At 46.6% G+C, this 26,624-nt stretch overlaps 1 protein-coding gene across 1 annotated transcript in view; it reads left to right on the forward strand.

The window, feature by feature from the left end:
* The first annotated feature begins 23,472 nt into the window (after window positions 1-23,472).
* LOC119853499 (CD2 associated protein) overlaps window positions 23,473-26,624 on the forward strand; it is a 150,327-nt gene continuing 147,175 nt past the window's right edge. The window contains exon 1 of the mRNA XM_038396619.2: window positions 23,473-23,709. Within this exon, the coding sequence (XP_038252547.1) occupies window positions 23,706-23,709 (4 nt within the window). The 5' untranslated portion in view covers window positions 23,473-23,705. The remainder of the gene's footprint in view (window positions 23,710-26,624) is intronic.

Raw genomic sequence — 26,624 nt, forward strand, 5'->3', positions numbered from 1 at the left:
AGCACTCCACCCCTTCCCCCAAACCTCCACCTCTGTCCCGCCTCTTCCCGCCCCTGCTCTGCCCCTAGCTCCGCCCCCATTCCATCCCTTTCCCCAAAGCCCCACCCCCTCCCTGAGCGTGCCCCATCCCCACTCCTCCACCCTCCCTCCCAGTGCCTCCTGCATGCCGTGGAACAACTGATCCGCAACAGGCAGGAGCTGCTGGGTGGGGAGGGGTAAGAGTTGATAGGTGGGGTTGTCGGCAGCCAGAAGGCCCTGGGAGCTGGGGAAGTGGGAGGGAGGGGAGCTTGGCTTCCAGTGGGTGCTAAGCGCCCCCTAATTTTTTTCTGTGGGTGCTCTAGTCCTGGAGCACCTACTGAATCAGCGCCTATGGTTAGATGAAATCCTACTCTGAACTGTCCTAAAATCAGTGTTAATGCTGGTTGCAAAGATGATTTTCCACCAGCTGAAGCACTGTGTCTGCAGACAGGATGGAAAAAGCTGGCCTCTTCTTCACTGAAATGGAAGGCCCCAACCATTGCAGAACTGCTGTAGTTCCATTGCACAAAGGTGGAGGGGGCAATATCACAAGAAGGCCTTGGGAGGTGCAGTGAGGGCCAGATACCTCCTTATTCCCACACAGGAGTCCCAGCTGCTAGGGACACCCTGGACTGTTGTATCTGTTTAACGTTTCTAGATTTAAGCTCTGACAAAGGGCACTATCCATACACTCCAGGTGCCCTAGACGTAATTTTAGACCTACAGCAAAAAGAACCTAGCAGTAGAACTGAAGTGGAACAACCATAACCCAGACCCAGCAAACCAAGTAAATGAAAAGCAGCAGTAATGGCAATGGAGGGGTGATGCAACTCTTCCACACCAAAAGAAGGAGTTGAAAGGAGGATTTTTTTTTTCTTTAGTCTCTCTTGGATCTCCTTCCCAAAGCACAGGTGAACCCTGATCCCACAAGCACTTGCACATATACTTAACTTCCCTGCTGTGAATAGGCCCATTGAAATCAGTGACAGTAGTAATGTTAAGCACAGGTGGGGCCCATCTGAGCTTCTGTGGCTAGTAAAAGGGTGATCTGTTCCCTTTATGGGGTACTGGGGTCTGGGGGAAGCCAACCCCTGTTCCATCATGTGGCCCCTTTAAGGAAACAGGTGTTCAAGAGAGCAGCAGATAAACTGGGGAATGGGGATAGGGTTGGGTGTCAAGGATTAATCCCGTACCGTATCTCCAGAACAAGACAAAATCCTGCTGTTGGGCAAGTTCCAGGAGGAGGAAGAGGGTCTGTATTGGAGAGCTGCAGGGGAACACTTGAGTCAGAAGGGAGCCTTTCTGGGATAGGAACCAGAAGGGAAATTAGTGAGCTGGGGAAGCCTGCCTGAATCACAGCCCAGCCCCAGGAAGGAGGGCTGTGGGGCATTTGAATTGAAGGGAAGTAGTTATGAGCCCAGGGATCAGGGCAAGAGCAGACCTGGGGGAAAGTCTCTTCAGGTAGGGCTGCAGTGGTACTGGCTTGGAGGGAACTAAAGCTTTGGAACAAGGATGAATTGGAAGCTCAAGAGGGAAGGATTTCGGGCAGATGGGCCAAAAAAGATTGTATTTCACCAAGACATAATAAATTAGGCCTCAGGAAGGGGAATGTTACTTCATGTGCTCCGGGCTGTGAATAAGTTACTGGGAGAACCAGGTGAGAACTGAGGGCAGGGTGCTTGTATGCTATGCTGGACCATAATGGGTATTCTCTGGGACAACACCCTGGCACGTGGCTCAACATCTGATAGTAAGAGAGCTTCCCTCATTTCATCTCAGTGAGTCACTGACTCTGAAGCCTAGTGATGACAGTTGTGTAAATACTGTTTCTCTCCTGACTATTTTATCAGAAACACCTGGCTGTTCCAGGATTGTGAACAGACTGCTGGATCTGCACTCCCCAAATCTGAGGCAGAGAATTGAGTAGGGTACCATAACTCCACTCCCTTCCTCCTCCCCACTCTCCCCTGGCCAAACCACTGAAAGGACAGATGGTGCAGCCATCCATTTAATACCATCGATATCCCTGCAATGATGATCTTGCTCAGACATATCCTAGGATATTCCCCCGCCACCCCCCCCCCCCCCATAGTGATCAAGAACACCCAGAGTAATCTCTCTGTCCACAGGAATTACTGGAAATGTGAACTGAAAGGCATGTTGACTTGCTAAAATGTGAGTTCAGAATCCTGTCCTGCTTTTGTAGCAACGTGGACACCTTAAGCAGAGTAGAGCTATATTTTCTCCTTCAGGTTGTTAGAGATGGTTGTCAGCTGTTGAAGGGGAAACAGGGCCACACAACTCAATTCTTGACAGTTAAATGACTTAGAAACTCATTTTCTGCCATTTTGGCTGTAAAATGTTGTTTTGGGGTAAATGGGCCTCGCTCAGTTTTTGGCAGGGACAGGAATAGCCCTGCTCTGTGCTAACGGGAGGGTGGAACGGCAGCTTTCTATAGGAAAGCTGACGAGCCTTGTTAGCAGCAGCAGGAACCGGATGCCCTGAGGGGCTGGACACAAGCCTGCAGGATTGTAGGTAGGAAATCTGTGCTGGTGGAATGTGTATTTGCACTCTCACACTGCATGACAGCTAAAACAAGCTAGTGATGCATTACTAATGCTTTAACCAGGAGCTTCCACAAAATAAACCCCATTTTAGTTCTATAACCAGTATAACAGGTTCTCTGCAGAGAGGAGGACAAATCATTTGTATTAACATTGAAGTGATTTAATATTTACAAGGGCTGGTCAAATTTTTCTGAATTTTTATTTTAATGAAAAATGACTCTTTTTTTTTTCCCCAAAAAGTTCCCATTTTTTTTTTTTTGCCCCACACAATGGACACGACTGCAATAGAACTAATGTCTCCAATCCAGCCCAGGATACCATTGGAGAAACGCTTTTTCATAATGCTAACCAAGGAAGCAAGAAATTGCTGCACCTTCCTGGAAATGTTTGTACTTCATTGCTGAATATATTGCTAGCACAGTACAGTGTTCACTTAGTGTGATTTGACGTGATGAACAGGATGACCACCTCACAGCCGGGAAAGGAAGTAATGTATCCTCCCCCAGGATTTTTTAAAAAATCTAGTGTCGGGAACAAATCCCATCCATTCCAAAGGCCAAAAAAAAAGTGCCCTTCAAAAGTGCTATTATAAGGCAAGGAATGAGTCACCTCTGATAGGGATGGCTGAGTGGTAGCGAGAGAGGAAAAAGGAAACTTTACTCCAAGGAAAAAGAACAGGAGTACTTGTGGCACCTTAAAAAATAAATTTATTTGAGCATAAGCTTTCGTGATCTACAGCTAACTTCATCAGATGCATACAGTGGAAAATACAGTGGGGAGACTTTATATATACAGAGAACATGAAACAACGGGTGTTACCATACACACTGTAACGAGAGTGATCAGGTAAGGTGAGCTATTACTAGCAGGAGAAGGGAAAAAAAACCTTTTGTAGTGATAATCAAGGTGGGCCATTTCCAGCAGTTGACAAGAATGTGTGAGGAACAGTGGGGGGGGAATAAACATGGAGAAATAGTTTTACTTTGTGTAATGACCCATCCACTCCCAGTCTTTATTCAAGCCTAAGTTAATGGTGTCCAGTTTGCAAATTAATTCCAATTCTGCAGTCTCTCGTTGGAGTCTGGTTTTGAAGGTTTTTTATTGAAGAATTGTCACTTTTAGGTCTGTAGTCGAGTGACTAGAGAGATTGAAGTGTTCTCCACCTGGTTTTTGAATGTTATAATTCTTGACGTCTGATTTGTGTCCATTCATTCTTTTATGTAGAGACTGTCCGGTTTGGCCAATGTACATGGCAGAGGGGCATTGCTGGCACATGATGGTATATATCACATTGGTGGATGTGCAGGTGAATGAGCCTCTACTGGACAGTCTCTACATAAAAGAATAATGGACACAAATCAGACATCAAGAATTATAACATTCAAAAACCAGTCGGAGAACACTTCTATCTCTCTGGTCACTCGATTTACAGACCTAAAAGTAGCAATTCTTCAACAAAAAAAACTTCAAAAACCTTTTAGGCTTGAATAAAGACTGGGAGTGGATGTGTCATTACACAAAGTAAAACTATTTTCCCATGTTTATTTCCCCTTCCCACTCTTGTTCTTGTCAACGGCTGGAAATGGCCCACCTTGATTATCACTAAAAAAGGTTGTTTTTTTCTTTCCTGCTGGGAATAGCTCACCTTATCTGATCACTCTCATTACAGTGTGTATGGTAACATCCATTGTTTCATGTTCTCTGTGTATAAATTCTCCCCACTGTATTTCCCACTGCATGCATCTGATGAAGTGAGCTGTAGCTTACAAAAGCTTATGCTCAAATAAATTTGTTAGTCTCTAAGGTGCCACAAGTACTCCTTTTCTTTTTGCGGATACAAACTAACACGGCTGCTACTCTGAAATCCATCAAGGAAATTACTCCACCTTTCAGGTATGGAATGAAAAGCAGAAAGCATGAAGCAATAGCCTGGCATGTTTGCATTCCTTTGTTCTGACATCAGAAATAAAGACCATTGTATTAATGGAAATGTACAGCTCAGGTATGGTTGGTTTGGTTTTTTTAACTCAATAAAGCAAAACTTAAAACACACAAACACATTCCAAGGGCTCCCAGGAATTGCTTCCAGTACATTGTTGAGGCAAATGTTCTGTCAGTATATTCTGGAGCTTGAGACATAGGGCTGCGTTTGTTTGTTTGTTGGCACTTCTAATTAAAAATAAACTCTACATTGTTCATGGAGCACAGCCAAGATATTCAGAGCCTCTTTTGTGAGCTGCCCCTGCTCTGTCCTGCCTTTACTTATAACAAATTGTTAATTTATAATTTTTTAAGCTACCTATACATTCTCTTACTGACTTGGAATGGTAGTGTCTTTTATGCTCTGGAAAGTGACTGTGAAAATAAGAGAAGGGGTTTCTAAATCTGTGTCTCGGGGCAGGTCTACACGACAGCCGAAGTTGATATAACTTATGTCGCTCAGGGGTGTGAAAAAGCCCCTCCGCAAACAATGCAAGTTTTGTGCTGTCCACACCAGTGCTATGTCAGCAGAAGACACTCTCTCACTGACAGCTTCCACTTCTCACCCAGCTGGAGTAATTATGCTGATGGGAGAGCGCACTCCTGCCAATGTAGCGCTGTCATGTAGACTTGACCTCAGCAATCCTCAGCTCTTGTACGTTCAGTTTGTAAGTAAAACCAGGGCTTTTCTTAGGCCATGTTACACTAGCACTTATGTTGGCAAATGTTTTTGTTTAGGGGTGCGCAAAAAAACACTCCCTGAGCGACATACGTTTTGCCAGCTTAAGGGCTGTGCACAATGCTATGTTGGTGGGAGACACTTTCCTGCTGATTTATAGCTACTATCACTAGTTGAGTTGGTTTGATTATGTTGACAGGAGATCTCTCTCCAGTTGGCATAATGTGCTTTTACAATGGCACAACTGTATTGGTACAGCTGTGCCGATGTAAACTTGTAAGTGTAGACAAGGCACCGGCTTCTAATTTTCCCCAGGGCTGCTCAACCCCCGTCCCCGCCAACACTCCACCCTTGCCCTGCCTCTTCCCTCCTGTACTCCATCCCCTACCTCTGCTCGTGTTCTACCCCTGCCTCTACTCCACCCCCTCCACCAAGCCTCCACCTCCCCCTGCTTCTTCCCGCCTTGCCTCTTTCTGCCCCCTCCCCCGAGCATGCCCTGTCCCCGCTCCTTGCCTTCCTCCCTGCTCCTTCTGCACACTGCAGACCAGCTGTTCCACGGCATGCAGGAGGTGCTGGGAGGGAGGAGTTCATTGACAGGGCCACTGGTGGGCGGAAGGCGCTGAAGGGAGGGAGGGGAGCTTGGCTGCCAGTGGGTGCTAAGCACCTGCTAATATTTTTCCATGGGTGTTCAGCCCTGGAGCATCCACGGAGTCAGCGCCTATGAGTGCAGGGATGACAGTTCAGGCTATGGCTACAAACTCAGCTTGGGTTCTATATGACCTGGGCATGTAGGGATCAAGTGAGACAGGCTAAAAGTCGAGTAGAGTTGGACCTTGCAAAGGGAATTAAAACCAATAGTAAAAGGTTCTATAGCCATACAAATAAGAAAACAAAGAAAGAAGAAGTGGGACCGCTAAACACTGAGGATGGAGTGGAGGTTAAGGATAATCTAGGCATGGCCCAATATCTAAACAAATACTTTTACTCAGCCTTTAATAAGGCTAAAGAGGATCTTAGGGATAATGGTAGCATGACAAATGGGAATGAGGATATGGAGGTAGATATTACCATATCTGAGGTAGAAGCGAAACTGAAACAGCTTAATGGGACTAAATCGGGGTGCCCAGAAATCTTCATCCAAGAATATTAAAGGAATTGGCACCCAAAATTGCGAGCCCATTAGCAAGAATTTTTAATGAATCTGTAAACTCAGGAGTTGTACCATATGATTGGAGAATTGCTAACATAGTTCCTATATTTAAGAAAGGGAGAAAAAATGATCCGGGTAACTACAGGCCTGTTAGTTTGACATCTGTAGTATGCAAGGTCTTGGAAAAAATATTGAAGGAGAAAGTAGTTAAGGACATTGAAGTCAATGGTAAATGGGACAAAATACAACATGGTTTTACAAAAGGTAGATCGTGCCAAACCAACCTGATCTCTTTCTTTGAGAAAGTAACAGATTTTTTTAGACAAAGGAAACACAGTGGATCTAATTTACCTAGATTTCAGTAAGGTGTTTGATACCGTGCCGCATGGGGAACTATTAGTTAAATTGGAAAAGATGGGGATCAATATGAAAATTGAAAGGTGGATAAGGAAATGGTTAAAGGGGAGACTACAACGGGTCTTACTGAAAGGTGAACTGTCAGGCTGGAGGGAGGTTACCAGTGGAGTTCCTCAAGGATCAGTTTTGGGACCAATCTTTTTATTACTGACCTCAGCACAAAAAGTGGGAGTGTGCTAATAAAGTTTGTGGATGATACAAAGCTGGGAGGTATTGCCAATTTAGAGAAGGACTGGGAAATCATACAGGAAGATTTGGATGACCTTGTAAATTGGAGTAATAGTAATCGGATGAAATTTAATAGTGAGAAGTGTAAGGTTATGCATTTAGGGATTAATAATAAGAATTTTAGTTATAAGCTGGGGACGCATCAATTAGAAGTAACGGAGGAGTAGAAGGACCTTGGAGTATTGGTTGATTAAGCAAAGAAGCACAGAGGACTTGGATGTTGTGACGTGTGTCAAAGATGGAAAAGGAAGAGTACTGGGGAATGACGATGTAATCATTAGGAGGTGGCAGTGTTTTTATGAGAACTATTCATTGAAGAGGGTGGGAAGAAACCACTGAGGGAAGTATACCCAAGTAACAACCTTACACTGCCTGTCACCATGGTGGAGACTCGTCTAGGGCCAAAGACGATGAAATGTGAGAAGGCAGTGGGACTGGATGGTGCACCAACTGAAGCATTTAAAGAATGAGGCTGTGAATGATTAACTTTTCAACTTAATTCTTTGTGCTAGAAAAATGCCTGACAAGTGAAATAAGAGCACATTGGTCCCTATCTCCAAGTGTAAAGGAGATATGTAAGGATGTAGTAATTACTGACTGTAATGGAATACATCCCTGTATTCACACCCTAAACACTATTCTAATAATCTTTGTACAAGGCATGCCTCCTATAGTATCATCTGAAAACCTCATAATTTGCTGGTCGGTATTGTCCTGACAAAATGTGTGGCAACACTACACGTGAAGTTATAAGATTCCCCTGTATGATGTTAAGCCTGCATGTTCAAACTGGTAAAACAGGTTTGTCTAGAACAAAGAAGTGTATGTTTGCCTTAATTTTGATTTAAGCAGTAAACAGAGTCATAAAGCAGGAAGGGAAAATAAAGGAAGCTCAAATAGGTGGAACCCCCCCTCCCCCCAGGAACATCTTTCCACACAGACTCTGTGTCCTAGTTTCCAGCTGGGAATGTTTTTCAAGAGGGGGATTTGAAATTATAAAAAGGGGCAAACACCCCAAGGCACTGCCTCCCGCCCCACATTGCATTTTCCACACCTGAGAAGACAAAAGAAAACAGCTATTGGATGTTGGGGGAGGGGTCTGGATCTAAAGAGTCAATCAGTAACTTGCTGAAAGCATGTGAGGAGAAATTTTGCTAATCTAATATAGTTTAAGTTAGGCACTAGTAAGCCTTTCTTTTGATTTTTTTTTTTATAACCATTTCTGACTTTGCCTCATTATTTGTACTCCCTTAAAATCTCTCTCTTTGTAGTTAATAAACTTGTTTCACTGCTGTGTCTAATCCAGTGTGTTTAAATTGAAATGTCTGGGTAACTCTATTTAAAATAATAAGCTGGTATATTATTCCCTTAAAAGAAAAACCAATTTACTGTATTTGTACTGTCCAGAAGAGGACTGGACCAGTACAGATATACATTTCTGGAGGAAAATCCAGGACTGGGAGTGTGTTGGTGTCACCCTGCAGTATAACCCAAGCTTGGTGAGAGCAAAGGCTGTAACTGGCAGGCTGCAACTACACACAGACACTCAGGGTGTGGCTGGCATGCTGGAAGGCCTTTTGTGAGCGGCCCATGTGGGAGCTACTTCAGCAAGGCATTGTAAGGCACCCAAGGCTGCAGGGATGGAGGACACAGCCTCCACCGGTCTGAATTGTACCCTGGTGCATCGCACTGACCTATCATGCTAATGAATCACACTTTTGAAATGGCTGGAAAGAACCACGGAGGAAAGACTTCAGAAGCAAGCTGGAGTATGAAGTAAGTGAGGACCAATTTGGGTTTATGCCAAGAAGTTCAACGAAGTTTGCAGCCTGAATGTTGCAGGAGAAGTACAAAGAGAAACGCAAGGGATTGCCCTTAATGTCTGTGCATTATGAGAAGGCTTATGACAGAGTTCCTAGAGAATTGTTTTGGGGGTGTCTGCTCACGCAAACTGCCGGAGACCTATGTTGAGACTACTATGGACATGTACCACAGTAGCGAGAAGCAGCTGCAGCTACAGTGACTCGTTCACTGGGAGGGAGGCCTACAGCAAGGATCAGCCTTAAACCCGTTCTCATTTATGATTCTAATGGACACCTTGATGCAAGAAAATGGGGAAGAGGCTCCACAGAGCCTGCTTTTCACCAGTGGCATTATGTTGTGCCATGAGGATAAATATGAACTGAAAAGGGACCTACAACCGTGGAGGGCTGTGTCAGAAGGAAATGGCTTACAAATCAGCCAACAAAAGACAGAGTACATGTGATGCTTCGCTAAGAGGGACAACAGGAAGCCAATATAACTACATGGTATAAAATAAAAGCCTTTGCAACTGTTTAAATACTTTGGGACAGTGTTGAGTCATGATAATGTGGATGATCGAAGTTGCATGAACAGCACTGTTGAGAATGGGGGCCTTCAGCTACACCTGCCCAGTTGCCAGGCACCCAGTGAGCACAGCTGGGCCACAGCAGAGCACTTGATTGACTATGGCAGTCAGGTGGCTTGCTTTTAAGCCCAGCAGCTGTAAAAGATCAATAGCTACTCAATGTACATGCCTGTGGATTTTTTGCCTACCTGTGCTCAACTCGCTCCAAGCCCTGCTCCAGCCTAGAACCTGCCACTGCTCCAGCCTGGACCTTGCTCTGCATCAAGTCTTGTTCCAGTCCTGTCCCAGCCTTGGTCCTGGTTTGGGACCAGCACTGCTCCTGCCTTCCCTGACTCCAAGTAATCCCATTCTGACCTCAGCTGATTCCTGCCTCTGACTGTGCCTTGGCCCTGGGCTCTGGCATTTGGATTCCAACTCCAGTTCTGCTTCCTGCGCTGACCACTAAAAATGACTGTCTATGACCTGGTCTCCTGTTGGTTTGAGCAGCCCAGCTAAAAGTAAGGGATCATTCAGGGGAATAGGGGTCCTGCTCCATTGAAATGTGTCCCAACAAGACAAATGTCTCCCTGTTTGGAGATAGTGGGTGCTGTACAGCGGTGGCTCTTAACCTTTCCAGACTACTGTGCCCCTTCCAGGAACCTGCTGTCTCAACCCCAACTCCCTGTGAAACAAAGATTGCACTGCTGGATATATTTGGTGGTAAATGCAGCAAATTTCACAGCATCTTAAACCAGTGTTGGCTTCTGTTTCTACTATGGTCCCAAGCCTTCCGCATCAGTCAAGTCGAAGCAGTAGGATTTATCCTCAGCCTGTTGACTAAGCAGACCTTGGCCTTGGCTTCCCTGCTCCTGGAGAAATCTAGCCCACTCCTGGGCCAACTGGAGAACTTTGTGCAAGACATGGAAGTAATATTCAATGATCCAAGCCACCCCCCCCCCACACACACACATGCTCCCCCCCGCCCCCCTCCCCGGCCGCAGAGGCTGCCCTCCAAGCATCGTGGCAGGATCGGCGATTGGATAATTTCAGGACCTAGTGGCTGACACTGAGTGGAATGAGTCCATTTATGGTTCAGATTCTGTAAGGAGGTAAAGACAAGCTGACATGGGTGAAGTCCTCACCTGGCCTAAATGATTTAATCAAATTATACATAAAGATTGACAACAATCTGATGAAGCACTGCTCAGCCTCCCATACCCCATCAGTCACCCTGACTCCAGCTCTTCTATTTTCAGTTTCCACTATCAAAATGAGCCCACACAGATCGATCAAGCTTGGCCCTGCCTCTCTGTCACAGAGAAACAGCAGCGCCAAATGGCAGGTTTATGGCTGCAGTGAGGGCAACCTGGACACTTTGCCTCAGGCTATCCTGTGAAGGCCCAACCTGCACCCCACGGGAAATGCCAAATCCCAGCCCTGATGGAGGAGTCTGGGACTGGATTAATAGCCTTCCCCTTTCTCCATCCAGAAGCAAAGAAATCAGCCGGGGACATGAATTCTGCATGCACGTAGTGGCACGGAATTCCCACAGGAGTTACTAATGGATAAAAAGAGTGGATTAACCAGTCCTGGAGCAATTTCTTCACTGTTTCATGAACTACCATTAAGATTGACTTTCCCTCCTTCACCATGGAGAATTTATATATAATAATGCCACCCATCCCATAACCTCTCAAAGCACCTTTTTCTTCAACTCTGGATTTCACCCAGACATTCTTCAGGGATCTCTGGTATGCATTGTCATATATTTGACTGCCAAGTACATCTATAAGTGAAGGAACATCTAGCATCTGCCAAAGAAGTATACAAACATCATGCCCGTCAGGGCCACCAAAACACTCTCTGATTTTGCCATGGGGGGGGGGGGGGAAGGTTTGTGTCTCCACCTGGAAACTTAGGGCAAATTACCCACTGGCTAAGTTAGACCAACAGTATCTAGGCTCATTTAAGGTTCTGGAATGATCAACCCAGTGGCATTCAAGTTGCAATTACCTGAATCCCTTGGGATTTACCCCATGTTCCACGCCTCCCTCACTGAGAATCCATTCTCATCCTGCTCCACTCTGCTGCCCCTGCCTATCACTGTCCAGGGACAGGTAAAATACTTGGGTCAAGAGATCCTGGACTCACAACAGGTTAGAGCAGTGGTTCCCAAACTCTAACAGCCTGCAAACCCCTTTCACTAAATTGTGAAATCTCGTGAACCCCCTCCTAAAAATGAGTATTTCCAGGGATTTAAGTTTAAATTTCCTCTGCATTCCACACTCTGTGAGGCTCCTGCTGCTGGACCCTATTGACTGCCCCGGTCAACTGAGCTCCACTGAGTTTGGGCTGCAGGTCCCACTGACTGCCAGGGCTCAGGCCGCCAGCCCCAACTGCCCAGCCCTGCGAGGAGCACTGTGGTTCGGGCTGCCAGCTCCCCTGCTGATGGGGCCAGGGCTCGGGCTGCCAGCTCCAACTGCTCTGCCCCGCTCTCCCTGGGGCTTGGGCTGTCTGCCCTGCAACTGGGTCCCACCTGCTGCCTCCAAAGCCCAGGGTCCTCTGGCCACCATTAGTGACATTTGTCTGGCGAACCCCCTGTAACATTCTGCAAACCCCCAGGTATTTGCGAATCCCAGTTTGGGAACCACTGGGTTTGAGGGAATCTCCAGTACTTAGTAGACTAGGAAGATTAAGGGCCCTGATAAATGATCCTGGGAACCATATCCATGCCCCAGATCTGCTGGGAGATTTTTCTCCACCTCTACCCTGAGAAACCAGGCCCCAGGGCACCTCGGAGGCACCCTCAAAAGAGAAGGAGGGCCTGCAGCTGCACGTGCCCAGCGACCAGGCACCCAATGAGTGCAGCTGGGCTGCCGCAGAACCACCTGATTGGCTATGCCAGGCAGGAATCTTGATCTTAAGCCAAGCTGCTGCAGAGGATCAGCAGCTGCTCAATGCACAAGGCTCTGGATTCTCCGCCATAGGCGCCGCCTCCGTGAGAGCTCCGGGGCTGGAGCATCCATGGGGGGAAAAAATGATGGGTGCTTAGCACCCACTGGTAGACCCCCCCCCCCCCATATCACCACCTCCCCTTCCCCAGAGCCTCCCGCCCACCAGCGGGCCCTGCCAATCAGTGCCTCCCCCTCCCTCCTGCTGCACATCAGCTAGCATCAGGAGGTGCTGGGGGTGGGGGGGGGGGAGCAAGGGCACTGCGCGCTCGGGGGAGGAGGCGGAACTGGGCAGGGGCAGGAAGAGGTGGGGCCGAGTAGGGATGGCAAGAAGCAGAATGGGGATGGGGCACTGGGGGAAGGGGTGGAGTGGGGTCAGGGCCTGGGTGGAGCTGAGGGTGAGCGCCCCCTGGCAGGTGCCGAGTTTCTAAACAATGTCCTCTGCGTCCCTGTGCTCCCCTTACCACAACCTCTGTTCCTGCCTTGCTTCTGCACTGCTCCAGCCTAAACCCTGCCCTGCATCCAGCCTTGTCCCAGCCTTGTTCCTGCCTTGAAATCAGCCCTGCTTCTGCCTTCCCTGACTCCCGTGATCCCATTGTAACCTTCAGCCTTGGTTCCTGGTTCTGACTCTGTCCTTATCCTTGGGTCTGGCATTCAGACTCTGACTTCAGTTTTGACCTTCAGCTCTGATCCCTGGCTCTGACTCTGCCTTGGCTCTGGCATTCAGATTCTGACTCCTGCTTTGACCACTGGGTCTGACTGCCTACAATGGAGGAAGTTGACCGGAACTCTCTGAGATAAGAATATTCCAAATAAACTAAAGAGCAAAGTGTACAAGATTATGATTAGGTCAGCCATGACATACAGGTTGGAATGCTGGCCAATGAGGAAGAGAACTACTTTACGTTGCTGAAAGGTAGCCCCCATCATAGAAAAAAGGAGGGATTATTGACTGAGATGGCTGGGTCATGTGAGATAATGAGATGTAGGGAAGTAGTAAATCATGAAGAGGACAGCTCACTGATACAGAGCAATCAGGATTGCTTAGTAAACTGGGCTCAAGCAAACAATATGTGTTTTAATATCACTAAATGTATAGGAACAAAGAATGCAGGCCATACTTACATGAGGGGGGACTCTATGCTGAGAAGAAGTGACTCATAAAAAGATTAGGGGGTCACAGTGGATAATCAGCTGAACATGAGCTTCCAGTGCAATGCTGTGGCCACAGGGGCTAATGCAATCCTTGGATGCATAAACAGAGGGATCACAAGTAGGAGAGAGAGGTTCTTTTACCTCTGAATTTGGCACTGGCGCGACTGTGGCTGGACTACTGTTTCCATTTCTGGTGTCCGTAATTCAAGAAGGATGTTACTTGATTCAAGAGGGTTCAGAGAAGAGCCATTAGAATGATTAAAAGATTAGAAAACATGCCTTACGGTGACAGACTCAAGGAGCTCAATCTATTTAGCTTAACAAAGAGGTTAAGGGGTGACCTGAGTACAGTCTGTAAGCACCTACATGGGGAACAAATATTTAATAATGGGCTCTTCAATTTAGCAGAGAAAAGTATAACACAAGCTGATGGCTGGAAGTTGAAACTAGACAAATTCAGCCTGAAAATAAGGTGTAAATTTTGAACAAGGAGAGAAATTAACCATTGGAACAATTTCCCAAGGGTCTTGATGGATTCTCTATCACTGACTATTTTTATATCAAGATTGGATGTTATTCTAAAAGATCTGCTCTAGTGATTATTTTGGGGGAAGTTTTCTGGCCTGTGTTGTACAGTATATGATCACAATGGTCCCTTCTGACCTTGGAATCTATGGGGGATATGTTGGCCAGAAAGTACAAGTAGTCGCTGGACAAAGACCATGAGGAAGACCTAGAAAAAGGTGGTTTGAAACACTGAAGGAGGATATGAAGATGTCAGCTTGGAAGATCCACTTGACAAAAAACACTCGCAAACAAAGAATAAGAGCCGCTGATCCTGATTAATGGGACAAGGTGAAGCAGCAGAAGTCAGGGTAAATGAACCAAACTCTACAAAGGGACCTTAAGGGTTTAATTAAAAAAAAATAGCTAACAGTGGGGTGACTAGCTTTACAGCTTATCATTAATGAAGGCCTCATGACTGAAATGTAATTAACTTCATTGCCTGTTTTTTAGCTTGAATTTCAGGTAGCCCTTTCGTACCTTTCTTTTAAGATCCCATAATGTCAATTACAGATACTCCTATTTCAATTAACAGGTGGGCAAAGAAACTGACATTTCTGAGTCTTTATTTAGAATTTTAATAGTACTTTTTAAATCTTAACACTTCAACACTAATTATAAACTCTTATTGAGGGGAAAGTATCATCCCCCTAATATAGTTGGGGAAACTTTACCAGAGCAAATAAGTGACATTAGAACTCAAGAGTTCCTATGCTCAGATATTTGGCCATATTTCAGTTTTCATTCAGACAATCACATCCAGGAAGATTCAAGATAATATTTTGTAATGTGCATTTGTGTAATGTGGTAGATATGAGCTACTACTAGATCAGAAAATTAAAGCATTTGCCTGGCTTTAACTTTATCCCATCATATCAGTATGCTTCCAGAAAAAGAGTGTTATTACAGGTAGGGTTGGTAACACCACCAATAATTAAGTTTGCCTAATACTCACCATCATAAGACCCTGTTTTCAGTTGTTTGGCAAAGGTATAAACTTCAACCATTTGTGCTGAAATTTTCCAGGCCAGGTGTCTGCCTTGGGTTGAAGGTTTCTGGAAAATTTCAGCCAAAGTGGGTCCCCTCCAGGAACCTGGCTGGGGAAAAATGTGGTGTTTTTGCCAATGCTTAAAAAAAAAAAAAAAAAAATTTCTGGTGACTTTCTTTGAAAACCTCTAGCTCCCCAATATGTTGGAGCAGGTATTTGAAATTTAGGGGTGGCTTTTGTGTCAGGCAGGTGCTTTTTGCCATCCATCCAAATTTGGCCAGGTTATAAGCCTTTGAAAAATTACAGTTTGCATATGCTCAGTGGAGATTTTTCAGATTTTAGCAACTAAATTCCCCAGAAATTCTGTCTGCACTGGCTGGGACTGAGAACAATTTTCCTGTAAGCGCTGCTTTGGGCTGCTACAGGCTTGTGCTTGGTCTGGTTGCTTGAAGCAGGGAGTTTTTCTCTCCTGTGTTCTCACTGACCTGCTTGGGGGCCCAGCTATGAAGGATGAAGCTGCCTGATTTGAATGCAGAGGGGACAACAGCCAAACCTATGGGGGTACGCAGGGGCTATAGATTGGGAGAGTGAGCCTGAGGAGGGGAGCAGGAACTGGGACTGGAGGCTGGCAGGGAGAGATAAAGTGGGACTGGCTGGGCAAGAAGGCTGGGAGCTGGGAAGGGAAGTGGGACAGAAAGATTAGAAGCCGGTGGGCAGGGAGACTGAGATCAGATGAGGAACCAGGAAGGGCTGTGATGGGTAGCTTCTAGGAAGCTGGGACTGAGAACGAGTGGGATTGGGAGAAGGAGGGGAGACAGATTTGATAGAGCTGGGTGTGGGGGGAGAACTAAAAGGGCTGGGAAAATAGATTGAGACAGAGTTTGGTGGAGAAGGATACTGAGATTAGAAGAGGAGCCTGAGGGAGGAAAATGGACTAGGACAAGTGGGTATGGAAAACATGAGCGGGTGGTGGGGTGACATGAGCCAGGGATGGAGGCAAGAGACAGACTGGATGAAGAGCTGGGAAGGAAAGAAGTGGAAATGGGACTGGCTGGACAAGTCAATGCGGAGTCAAGGGCGGAGACTGGGACAGGGATTCTGTAGGGTAACACTAGAACTTGTGGGGCAAGGAGACTGGAATTAGATGAATAGCCTGAGAAGTGGAGACTGGGACTGGCTAGATAAGGAAAATGGCACTGAGAGGAGGAACTAGAGGTGAGCAAGTGACAGGACTGGGACAGGGACACGCTGGAGGGGACAAGGCAGAAAGGGACATGCTAGGGAGAAAGTTTGTGCCCAGTAGACGCGCTCCCCTCCAAAGCCATGAATTAAACCCAATATCTAAGTTTCTTTATTCCTTTGCTGTCAGAAAATTTTTGTGAAACCCACTGGCAAAGTGTCCCACCTTATAACTTTTAGCCCAGTGGTCAGAGCACCTCTCTGGCAGTGGCGCAGAACGGATTTGAACAGAGGTCTCCCACCTCTCAGGAGAGTTTGCTAACCACTAAGTTATGGGATAGTCTTTGTGGGCCTTCCTCAGTCTCTCCTGTTGAAGCTGTTGAGCGCTGGATAAATAATAGAAGAGTGGTTGGAACAGAGGGACTGGACCCAGGACCTCCCACCTAGATGCCCTAACCACTGGGCCATGCAGTCACTCTTTCTCTGTCTCTATCCCAATGACTGTTCCACCGTTGATAAATACTTAAACAGTCATGTGCATGGCATAGTTTTCTGGAAATCAAATGTATTCTCTTCTTCGAACTGAGATGCTTCTAAACAGACCAGTAGAGGGAGTCAATCCTTTTTCTCAGTCTAAATAGAGGTGTTTTTGAGTGATGTGTCTGAAACACAGATCTGTCTTTTTTTAATAATGCAACAGTGCCTAATAGAAACTGTTACTGAAAATTAAAGGTCGGGATTACGGTCAAGGCTACTTAACTCCTTGGTGGTAGGGGCTGGAGAACAGTCTGTTTCTGGCAGTGGCTATGCTAAAGATTAAGCAGAAACACATTTTTTTTTCTGATTGCTAAAAGAATAAAAGATTGACCTGGCCTGGTGACCTTTGGCGGAACCCAGTTGGTTGAAGAGTTTTATATACAGTTATTACAACCTATGAATCATTCTTGATAGTGCCTGAAAACATAATGGCTTTAATCCCAGTGATGTGGTTTTATTTGGAAAAACTTCAATTCTTATATTTCTGTATATTTTAAGAAGTTTGAAATGCTCCAGATTCAAGGTTCATAAATTTATGAAGCAATGGAGTCATTTCAAGATGACTATATAGTGGGAAAAACAATCATGTTCAGTATTTAGACTGAGATTAGTGTTAAAAGATTCTGTCAATGTTCCTGCTTTTCTGTGGGATGGGAAAAGGGCTGTCTTTAGTGATGACAGTTTGTATCATTCTCAGATTGATCAATTTATAACATAATATAATCAGTTCTTGAGTCATGGTCTTCCATTATAACATCTTATAATAAAATAATAGCAATACTTACTCACATATGTAACATTTGATATTTTCATACCTGCCAACATCTGCTGCCAACACCTTCTGGGCCAATGGGAGCTGCGGGAAGTGTTGTGGGCTGCAGGGATGTGCTTGCCGTCACTTCCCGCAGCTCCCATTCGCCAGGAATGATGAACCATGGCCACTGGGAGCTGTGGGTGGCTGTGAAAATGTAAACAAACTGTCTGGCAGCCCACCAGTGGATTTCCCTGATAGGCTGCATGCAGCCTGCTGGCTGCAAGTTGTCCACCGTTGTTCTAGGGTGTGCCTCCATAGATGGTGCAGGCCAGGGGAAGGGAGGGCAAAGGTGCCTTTATGCCATTTTAGGGATTTGGGGCTACTTTGGAGGTAGAAAGGATCCCCAGCAGAGGTGATGCATGGAGAGGGCATGTGGGGTCACATGCCCCCCCACATTTGCTGCTTGGCTTGTACTGAGCATGCTCACATGGACATGCTCACACCCACTATCGGCAGGTACAGGTCCTCTCTGGTGCCCAGTGTAAATCAGAGCAGAGCTAGGGATTCTCTAGTTTAGTTTACAGTAACTTCTTAATGCCTGTCTGGGGGGTTGTAGTGGGGTAGCTGCCCCACTCCTGCAGAAAAGGGGTTAAAAGCAGCCCTGGCAAGGGCTGCAGCAGGGAAAGGGATTAAGAACAGCTGGGGGAAGCTGACTGAGTTACTGACCACAGCTGTGGCCAGCTCAATCAGGGCCCAGCTGGCCTTTATAAGAGGGTTGTGAGCCAGGAGCAGAAGAGGAGTCTTACTCTAGCCCTGGAGTAGGCTATCTGAAGTGGAGAAAAGGGCAAGAGGAGTTGGGGAGCTCGGGTCTGGTAACCCCCCCCCCCCGGGCTGTAGGCCTTGGTGAAGGCCTATAAAGGTACTGGGGCTGCAGAAGGGCAGCCTAAGAATAGGCAGAGGTAGCTTGTCCTAACCCTGGCTAATGATGAGGGGCCATTATACTGCAGTCTGCCCCAGTGAGCAGGGGCGTAGATGATGAGTGGCAGTAGCCACTGAGACAAGGTGGGTTTAGAGGGTTGGGGGTTCCCCTGGGAGGGGAGACCCAGAGTGTGGGTTACTGCTGGGGGCAGAACCCTGAGCTAAAGAGGCACCGGGGTCCGGGAAGGACACGGGGCCAGTGGCAGGTGAGACGCTGGCCTGCAAAGGATGCTCTGGGCTGGAAACAGCTAATTTCTGAGATGACCAGCAGGAGGCGCTGCACCGGTGAGCCATCGCATTGCTACGGGGTTGCTATGCAGCCCAGAGTAGCTCAGAATCTCTGTAGCAGTACCAGTCATGGAGACACCACCTCCCCCCTCGACACCACTCCACTCATCCCTACCCCATGTGTTGGGGCTAAGGAACATTTTAATTGCCATACTGGAACTGGATCATTGAGTATGTGTCATCCAGTTCAGTGTCTTGTCCCTTACCATGGCCAACACCAGAGGCTTCAGAGGGAGGTGTAAGAAACTCCACATTATGCAATTCTTGGACAATGGGGCCTCCATGAAGGTCTTGTCCCAGTCCCTCATAATTAGAGATTGCCACATATTCCTTCCAAAACTCTTCATAGCATTAACTATTATAATTCTGGATACTCTTGTCATACATATGAACATCCAATCTTTTTTTGTCTTTTTACTGGCTTGCAAGGGACCTACAGAGGGCTATTTATAATGCCATATGCTGTACCTGAATCATGGGAATTCTCCTCCAGCTTCTTGTGGCACAGTTCTAGACCCACTACAGCAGCATATAGGGGACAAAATCTACCCCAAAAGGTTGCCCTAGGAGATAGGGCAATGTCTACTTACACCCATGCTTCAGACTTCACCTTTTATGCTTATGACTCAATATCTGTTTATAACCAAAGCAGAAAAAAATGACTTCTGGAAATTGTCGACATTCTCACCAGGCTAATTTTGTCCTGAGCCTGGCTAAAATGGCTCATTTTGAATCATGTATGAAAAGATGTCTGCAGTAGGGAAGTCTATGTGCTGTTTAATTTCAAAAGATCCTGCTGCCTCATATTCCCTAAAGTGCATCAAAACCGCATTGGATTTACTTGTCCTCCTGGTCTCTAAGTCACTGTCTTTCTTTAAACCTGTTTAAATTAACAAGAAATTTGAAAACTCTTTCACTGTCTTTTGATTTCCCACAAAAACTAAAGGGTGGCAGCCCCACACTGTTTTTATTTTCCTTAAAAATGCATCTTATTTAAAATATTAACAATAAAATAACCAAAAAAAGGGTTACAGCTGAGATTAGCGGAGGTGCTTGAGCCAGACTACTTTCATCATACAAGATAGGGGACTGATGACAGGGGGTTATTGGAATGCATTCCCCTTCTTAGTCAGCAAACTCTTCTCTCTAGCAATGGGCTTAAGGGTTCAGATATGGATCCCAACCCTCAGGCCAAGCAGATAACAATCCAATAGTTCTTTCCCTAGAAGAGCATGAATTTTTAGGCACCCAGCTTCAGCAGTGACTTGTTTTAAGATCTCTGCAGGCTAGATCCCCAATGCAAGGGATAATTCCCCACAGCAGGCTAGAACCTGCACCCTTCTGGCGGGGTGTGAGTGTGTCAGAGTCTAAATGCTATACTAGCACTATACCCGTTTAGTTCAAAGTAACTCAAACCTATTGCAAGGCCCATCTTTTCAGGAGTGTTGCTGAAGCAACAAATATTGATGGGGTGATATATAGAGGAAGTGGGGAATGTGATTAATTTTTTATATGCTTTCTGGCCTGGTTTATTTAGTACTGAAACAGAGTGTTCAGAGGTATGCCTCTTGTCATTTTATAAATCTAAATATATAAACCAAATTAATTCCCGGAGAAATTTACTTTATTGGCATTACATCAGAGATGTACCCCAATGATTTGCTTTGCTGCTCTTTGTAGGTAAGCTAATGCCTACGTGCTACTTTTCCATTAGCAGTTACAGGATTATGGTTGCTCCACTGTTTTGCTTTGGAATTCTTGGGCCTGGTCTACACGACAGAGTTGCAGGTTTCAGAGTAGCAGCCATGTTAGGCCACAACTACACTACCCACCGGATCGGCGGGTAGTGATCGTCTATCGGGGATCGATTTATCGTCTCTAGTGTAGATGCGATAAATTGATCCCCGATCACTCTGCTGTCGACTCCGGAACTCCACCAGGGCAAGAGGCAGAAGCAGAGTTGATGCGGGAGCAGTAGCCATCGATCCCGGGCAGCAAGGATGTGAAATAAGTGATTCTAAGGTCATCTAAGATGCGTCAATTTCAGCTACGCTATTCTCGTAGGTGAAGTTGCGTATCTTAGATCGATTTCTCCCCCCCCCCCAGTGTAGACCAGGCCTTAGTCTGTATTCGCAAAAAGAAAAGGAGGACTTGTGGCACCTTAGAGACTAACACATTTATTTGAACATGAGCTTTCATGCGTGACAGCTCACTTCATCGGTTGCTGTAGCTCACGAAAGCTTACGCTCAAATAAATTTGTTAGTCTCTAAGGTGCCACAAGTACTCCTTTTCTTACTACAGCGTTAGGTCGACGTCACCTTAACTCTGTAAGCTTCTACGCTAAAATATAGCTCTCGCTGATGTAACTCACCCACTACACCAACTTAATAACTCCACCTTCTTGCGAGGCGTGCACTTAGGTTAATGCAGTGTCAGTGTAGACACCGCATTGCTTACATTGACTGACTCTTGCTGCCTTTCAGAAGCCAACCCCCAATGCCCCAAACTGACAGTTAAATCAGTGCAAGCGCTCCGGGTGAAGAGACGCACACCACCCACACAAGGAGCACAGTGTGAACATACAATAATGATTTTAACTACTGCAGTGATTGTATGTCAACATAACAGCGGTCAACTTCATTTTGTAGTGCAACTTGCCCTTAGATTTGGTGTCACACAAAAAGGCAGAAAATCCACTGAAAGAGAGAATAGGTGTGGAAACTCATTCATCAGTTCTTAATGAAGGGAACAACCTTTCATTGCTGAAAGTGAATGTGGAGAATGCAGACAGGCATAGAGTTACTAGAGCCAAACGTTTTTTATTGCAGAAGCTGAGTGTATTTGTTCAACTTCAGTCCACTTCCAGACTTCGTATCTGGACTCTCCAGAGGATCCCCTTCTAATCAAGTTTTTAGGTGCAGATCACGTTACCTCAGAATAATTGGACTAGATGCAGGAATTGCTTGGTGAAAATTCTGTCTACGGTTACGCAGGCAGTTAGAAGAGATTTTATGATAATCTCTCCTGGCCTTAAAAAAAATCTATGAAAGGGATGAATTTTTTTTTCCAAAGAAATAACACAGGGTTAGATGTAACAGCAATCTAGTAGTAAACCTCCCACCCCTCGTACTACCATGGGGGGGGGGTCATAGTTTGAAAATCACCTGTGTGTATCTCCTGTGTTGTACCTATGCAGGGGATCTCCAGTGTGGGTGTATATGGGGGGGGGGGGAGATTTCTTGTGTATGTGTGTGGGGTGGAGGGGAGAGAGGAAGAGGATAGATCTTTTGTATGTGTATGGATCTACCTGTGTGGAGGGAGAATTTATCTGTGTGTGTGATCTTTCCTGAGTGAGTGTGTGTGTGTGTGGGGGGGGGGATTTCTCCGTGTGAGTGTGTGCATCTCCCCTGAGTGTGAAGTGTGTGTGTGTGTGAGATCTTTCCTGTGTGTGTGTGTGGGGGGGGGGGGATTTCTCCGTGTGAGTGTATGCATCTCCCCTGAGTGTGAAGTGTGTGTGTGTGAGATCTTTCCTGTGTGTGTGTGTGTGTGGGGGGGGGGGGATTTCTCCATGTGAGTGTGTGCATCTCCCCTGAGTGTGAAGTGTGTGTGTGTGTGAGATCTTTCCTGTGTGTGTGTGTGGGGGGGGGGGATTTCTCCGTGTGAGTGTATGCATCTCCCCTGAGTGTGAAGTGTGTGTGTGTGAGATCTTTCCTGTGTGTGTGTGTGTGTGGGGGGGGGGGGATTTCTCCATGTGAGTGTGTGCATCTCCCCTGAGTGTGAAGTGTGTGTGTGTGTGGGGGGGGATTTCTCCGTGTGAGTGTGTGCATCTCCCCTGAGTGTGAAGTGTGTGTGTGTGTGGGAGGGGATTTCTCCGTGTGAGTGTGTGCATCTCCCCTGAGTGTGAAGTGTGTGTGTGTGTGTGAGATCTTTCCTGTGTGTGTGTGTGTGTGGGGGGGGGGGATTTCTCCGTGTGAGTGTGTGCATCTCCCCTGAGTGTGAAGTGTGTGTGTGTGTGGGGGGGGATTTCTCCGTGTGAGTGTGTGCATCTCCCCTGAGTGTGAAGTGTGTGTGTGTGTGGGAGGGGATTTCTCCGTGTGAGTGTGTGCATCTCCCCTGAGTGTGAAGTGTGTGTGTGTGAGATCTTTCCTGTGTGTGTGTGTGTGTGTGTGGGGGGGGGGATTTCTCCATGTGAGTGTGTGCCTCTCCCCTGAGTGTGAAGCAAGTGTGTGTGTGTGTGTGGGGGGGGGGAATTTCTCCGTGTGGGAATGTATCTCCCGTGAGTGTGGGGGGAGGAAATTTCTTCCTGTGTGAGTGTGGCTCTCCCGGGGGGGGGGGGGAGAAGGGGGAGGTGGGATTTCTCCTGTCTGTGGGGTTTCTCCCGTGCGGGTGTATGTGCCCTGTGTGGGTACGTGGGGGGAACGTCTCTCCGCTGTGGGGAGGGGGAGGGGGGGTTGGTATTCTCCCCCCCCCCCCCCGGGCCGGCGTGAGAAGAGCCTGGGGAGAGGCAGTGCCCAGTGGGGGAAGGGCAGACACTCCGGCGAGAGGCGGCTCCCGACCCCGCTCTCGGCCCGGGCCGGGGCGGGACTCACGTCACGGCACCTGGCAACAGCGGGCAGAACCCAGCGCGGAGCGGAGCGGCAGGCGGGCGCCGAGCTCTCGCGGGATGTGGCGCCCCCCCCCCCCCCAGTCGCGAGCTCGAGCTGCGGCTGCCGGGGCCGGTGCCAGAGCGGGGCTCGCCCAGGGGAGTCTGCGGCGGCTGCCTCGGGGCCTCGCCGGCTTGTAGCAGCTGCTCCGCCCCCGCGGCCGGCCGGATGGAGCCGCCGTGCCCGGCCTGAGCGCGGCAGCGGCAGCGGCAGCGGCGGGAGCGGGAGCGGTTCCCCCGGCCCGGCCGGGCACGCACAGCATGGGTAAGGGGCCGCCGCCGCCGCGCAGGGGCTGCCCGGGACCCGGAGCCGGGCACGGGCTAAGGCAGGAGAATCCCCTGAGGGGAAGCCGGCCACCCCCCCCCAGCCCAACCCCCACTGCCCTGGGGGCGGCCGGCCGCCTCCTACGCCCCCCACCCAAACCCCCACCTGCTGGGGCAACCTAGGCGGGGGGCTAGCCGGTCACCCCATACCCCCCCACCCCCCGATGCCCTAGGCAGGGGGCCGGTGGCCTCCTACTCCCCCAACCCTACTCTTCCCCCCCCCCCCCCGGGGCTGCCCTGGCGGGGGGGCTGGCCAGCTGCCCCCTTCCCCCACTCGCTCTCTCCTGGTCTACCCAGGGGGATTTGGGGGACCATTCCCTGCCCCCCCATCCATGGCTACTCCTAGCTGGGACTGGGTACCTGTTCTTTTCCCTTACAGCAGGGGGTAGAGGCAGTGGACCTATGGCATGTCTACACTTAAACATGTTGCATCGGCAGAGCCGTAGCGCTTTAAATGAAGCCGGGTGCAGTCAATAGGTGGACCGCGGGCCAAATCTGGATGCTTTTGGACTGTGAAATATTTTTATTTGCTTACTGCTATCATCATTATTACTATTTTTTAAATTTTCTCTGGAGTCTGGACCTTGACTATACCTTGACCAAGTAATTTGGTAGGGGGAGAGTGTAAATATATAAGAGAGAGATAGTAACACAGGAGAAATTTTGGTGCTTCTGAGATCTTTTCCCACTGGCGATTACTTTCCTTTAGAAAATACCTTAGGAAAAGAGCATATGACCGATAATTAGACTTGTAGCCCTGCAATTGTACTTTACTGCTGGATTGCTGTCTTGAAGAACAAGCTGGGGATGATGATTGTTTTACCTCTTCTGCAGTCTGCTCATATTTGACAATATAAAGGTTAAAAATTAATTGGCTTGGAAGGAACTTACAAGGAATTGGTATGCCTTCAATCTTAGCCATTCACCTGCTTAATGTTATTCTTGATCTGATATATTCAGTTATTGTTTTCAACCTCCTCAACCAGAATTTGCGTATTCTGACTTAAAAAGAAATCTGGTTTTGCATAAAAGAGCTTGAAGGGAAAGTTAGCTTTGCAGACATGCTGAATTTTGCTGCTTCTAGGGAAAGCACCAGAAGTTACCTCATCTTTATAAGAGCTAAAGACCCAATAATGTTAAAGAAGCAAGAATAGCTCCAGACTGGTGCTGTGAAGAAGTTGAGGACTCTGATGTACTAGAAAAATCCCATACTCTGAGTTAAATGGTACAATAATTCAGGAAGAACAACTAAAGCTGCAAATGTGTAATTTTCACAAGGAGGGGTGCTATTTGGTGTTGGGTAGAAAAAGTTGGTGGCTGTACTTGGAAGAGAACTTGGCCATTCATGTGACAGAAAGAGATGGCTGATTTATTACTACATCACAAATATGACAGATAAAGCAGTAACTGGAGGAAGTAGGCTAAACTTTTGAAATGCTGTTCAGATTAATTTTCAGAATCATTTGTGCACTTTGGTTTTAACCCTATGTTCACTGATTTTTCTTGTGTGATGGTAACTTATTGTGCAAATGTGAACAGCTGAAAGTGTTTATTTACTTTGTATGGTTGTTTCATAATACTCTGGTTCAGATTTGTATTTGTAAGAACGGGTGGTGGCCAGTTTTCTATACTTGATAGCACTCACCTTGGGAAGTATGACAGGTTTCAGAGTAGCAGCCATGTTAGTCTATATTTGCAAAAAGAAAAGGAGTACTTGTGGTACCTTAGAGACTAACAAATTTATTGGAGCATAAGCTTTCGTGAGCTACAGCTCAAATGCATCCGATGAAGTGAGCTGTAGCTCACGAAAGCTCATGCTCTAATAAATTTGTTAGTCTCTAAGGTGCCACAAGTACTCCTTTTCTTATTGGGAAATATATATTTGTGGTTGGTTTAAGTAGAGCAAATGGTAAAGCTAACAGCTCTGTGAAGGGAACACTATAAAAGTGTCAAGTATCAGGGGGTAGCCGTGTTAGTCTGGATCCACAAAAACAACAAGGAGTCCGGTGGAACCTGACTCCTTGTTGTTACTATAAAAGTGGTTATTCTGACTGTGGTGACAGAATGTGTAGGCAAATCCTTCTCTTAAATGCCCCTTTTTCTACCAATCCTTTTTTTGTCTTTCTGCTCACCAGTTAGTTATCTTTCCACACGTTCCATTACTTGCTCTGTTTTGTTTAAGTTGCTAAACAGTACATCCTTTGGGGATGAGACTCTTGCTTTGTGTTTTATAAAGCGGGTTGTGCATTTATGGTGCTATATGTAAATGCTTAATTTTTGACTAGAAGTGTTTGCGTTCTTAAGTGGAAGCATATACTGGATTTTGGACAGATTCTTTCCCACAAAAGACAGTGGCCTTAAAGGAAGGAAACACCCATACATTTAAGCTACACATTTTGCATTGAAATTAGACAGTTTTGATATGTTCACGCTCACATTTGTTTTGTATTCCTTATGTCTATGGAAACAAATTGTATTCCACTAATTTATTTTGTAATTTCATACTGCAACTGTTTTTTATATCTCTAAAGTTATTCACTATTCAGCATGTTTTAAAAGCTGCTTCCTAAATTAAGTCGTTTTTTCTAGTTTCAAGGCTGATGTAGTCACTCCTGTGCATACTTCTCTGCTTTGTCATTTGTGTCACTTATTCTTACCTGCTTCTGAGGTGATGCTGAAATCATGAGCGTTGTTGGAGACTGAGTCATTAGTATAAATGGGCCATTGCTATGATTTATTATGCAAGTAATTTGTTTTAAAATGCTACCAAAACTTTCTGAATTTATAAATAATATAATTTATATTTCGTATATGAAGGTTTAGATATGGTAAGTGTAAATCCTAGAAATATCACTA

Source organism: Dermochelys coriacea, chromosome 3, assembly GCF_009764565.3.
Source record: "Dermochelys coriacea isolate rDerCor1 chromosome 3, rDerCor1.pri.v4, whole genome shotgun sequence".
Taxonomy (NCBI): domain Eukaryota; kingdom Metazoa; phylum Chordata; order Testudines; family Dermochelyidae; genus Dermochelys; species Dermochelys coriacea.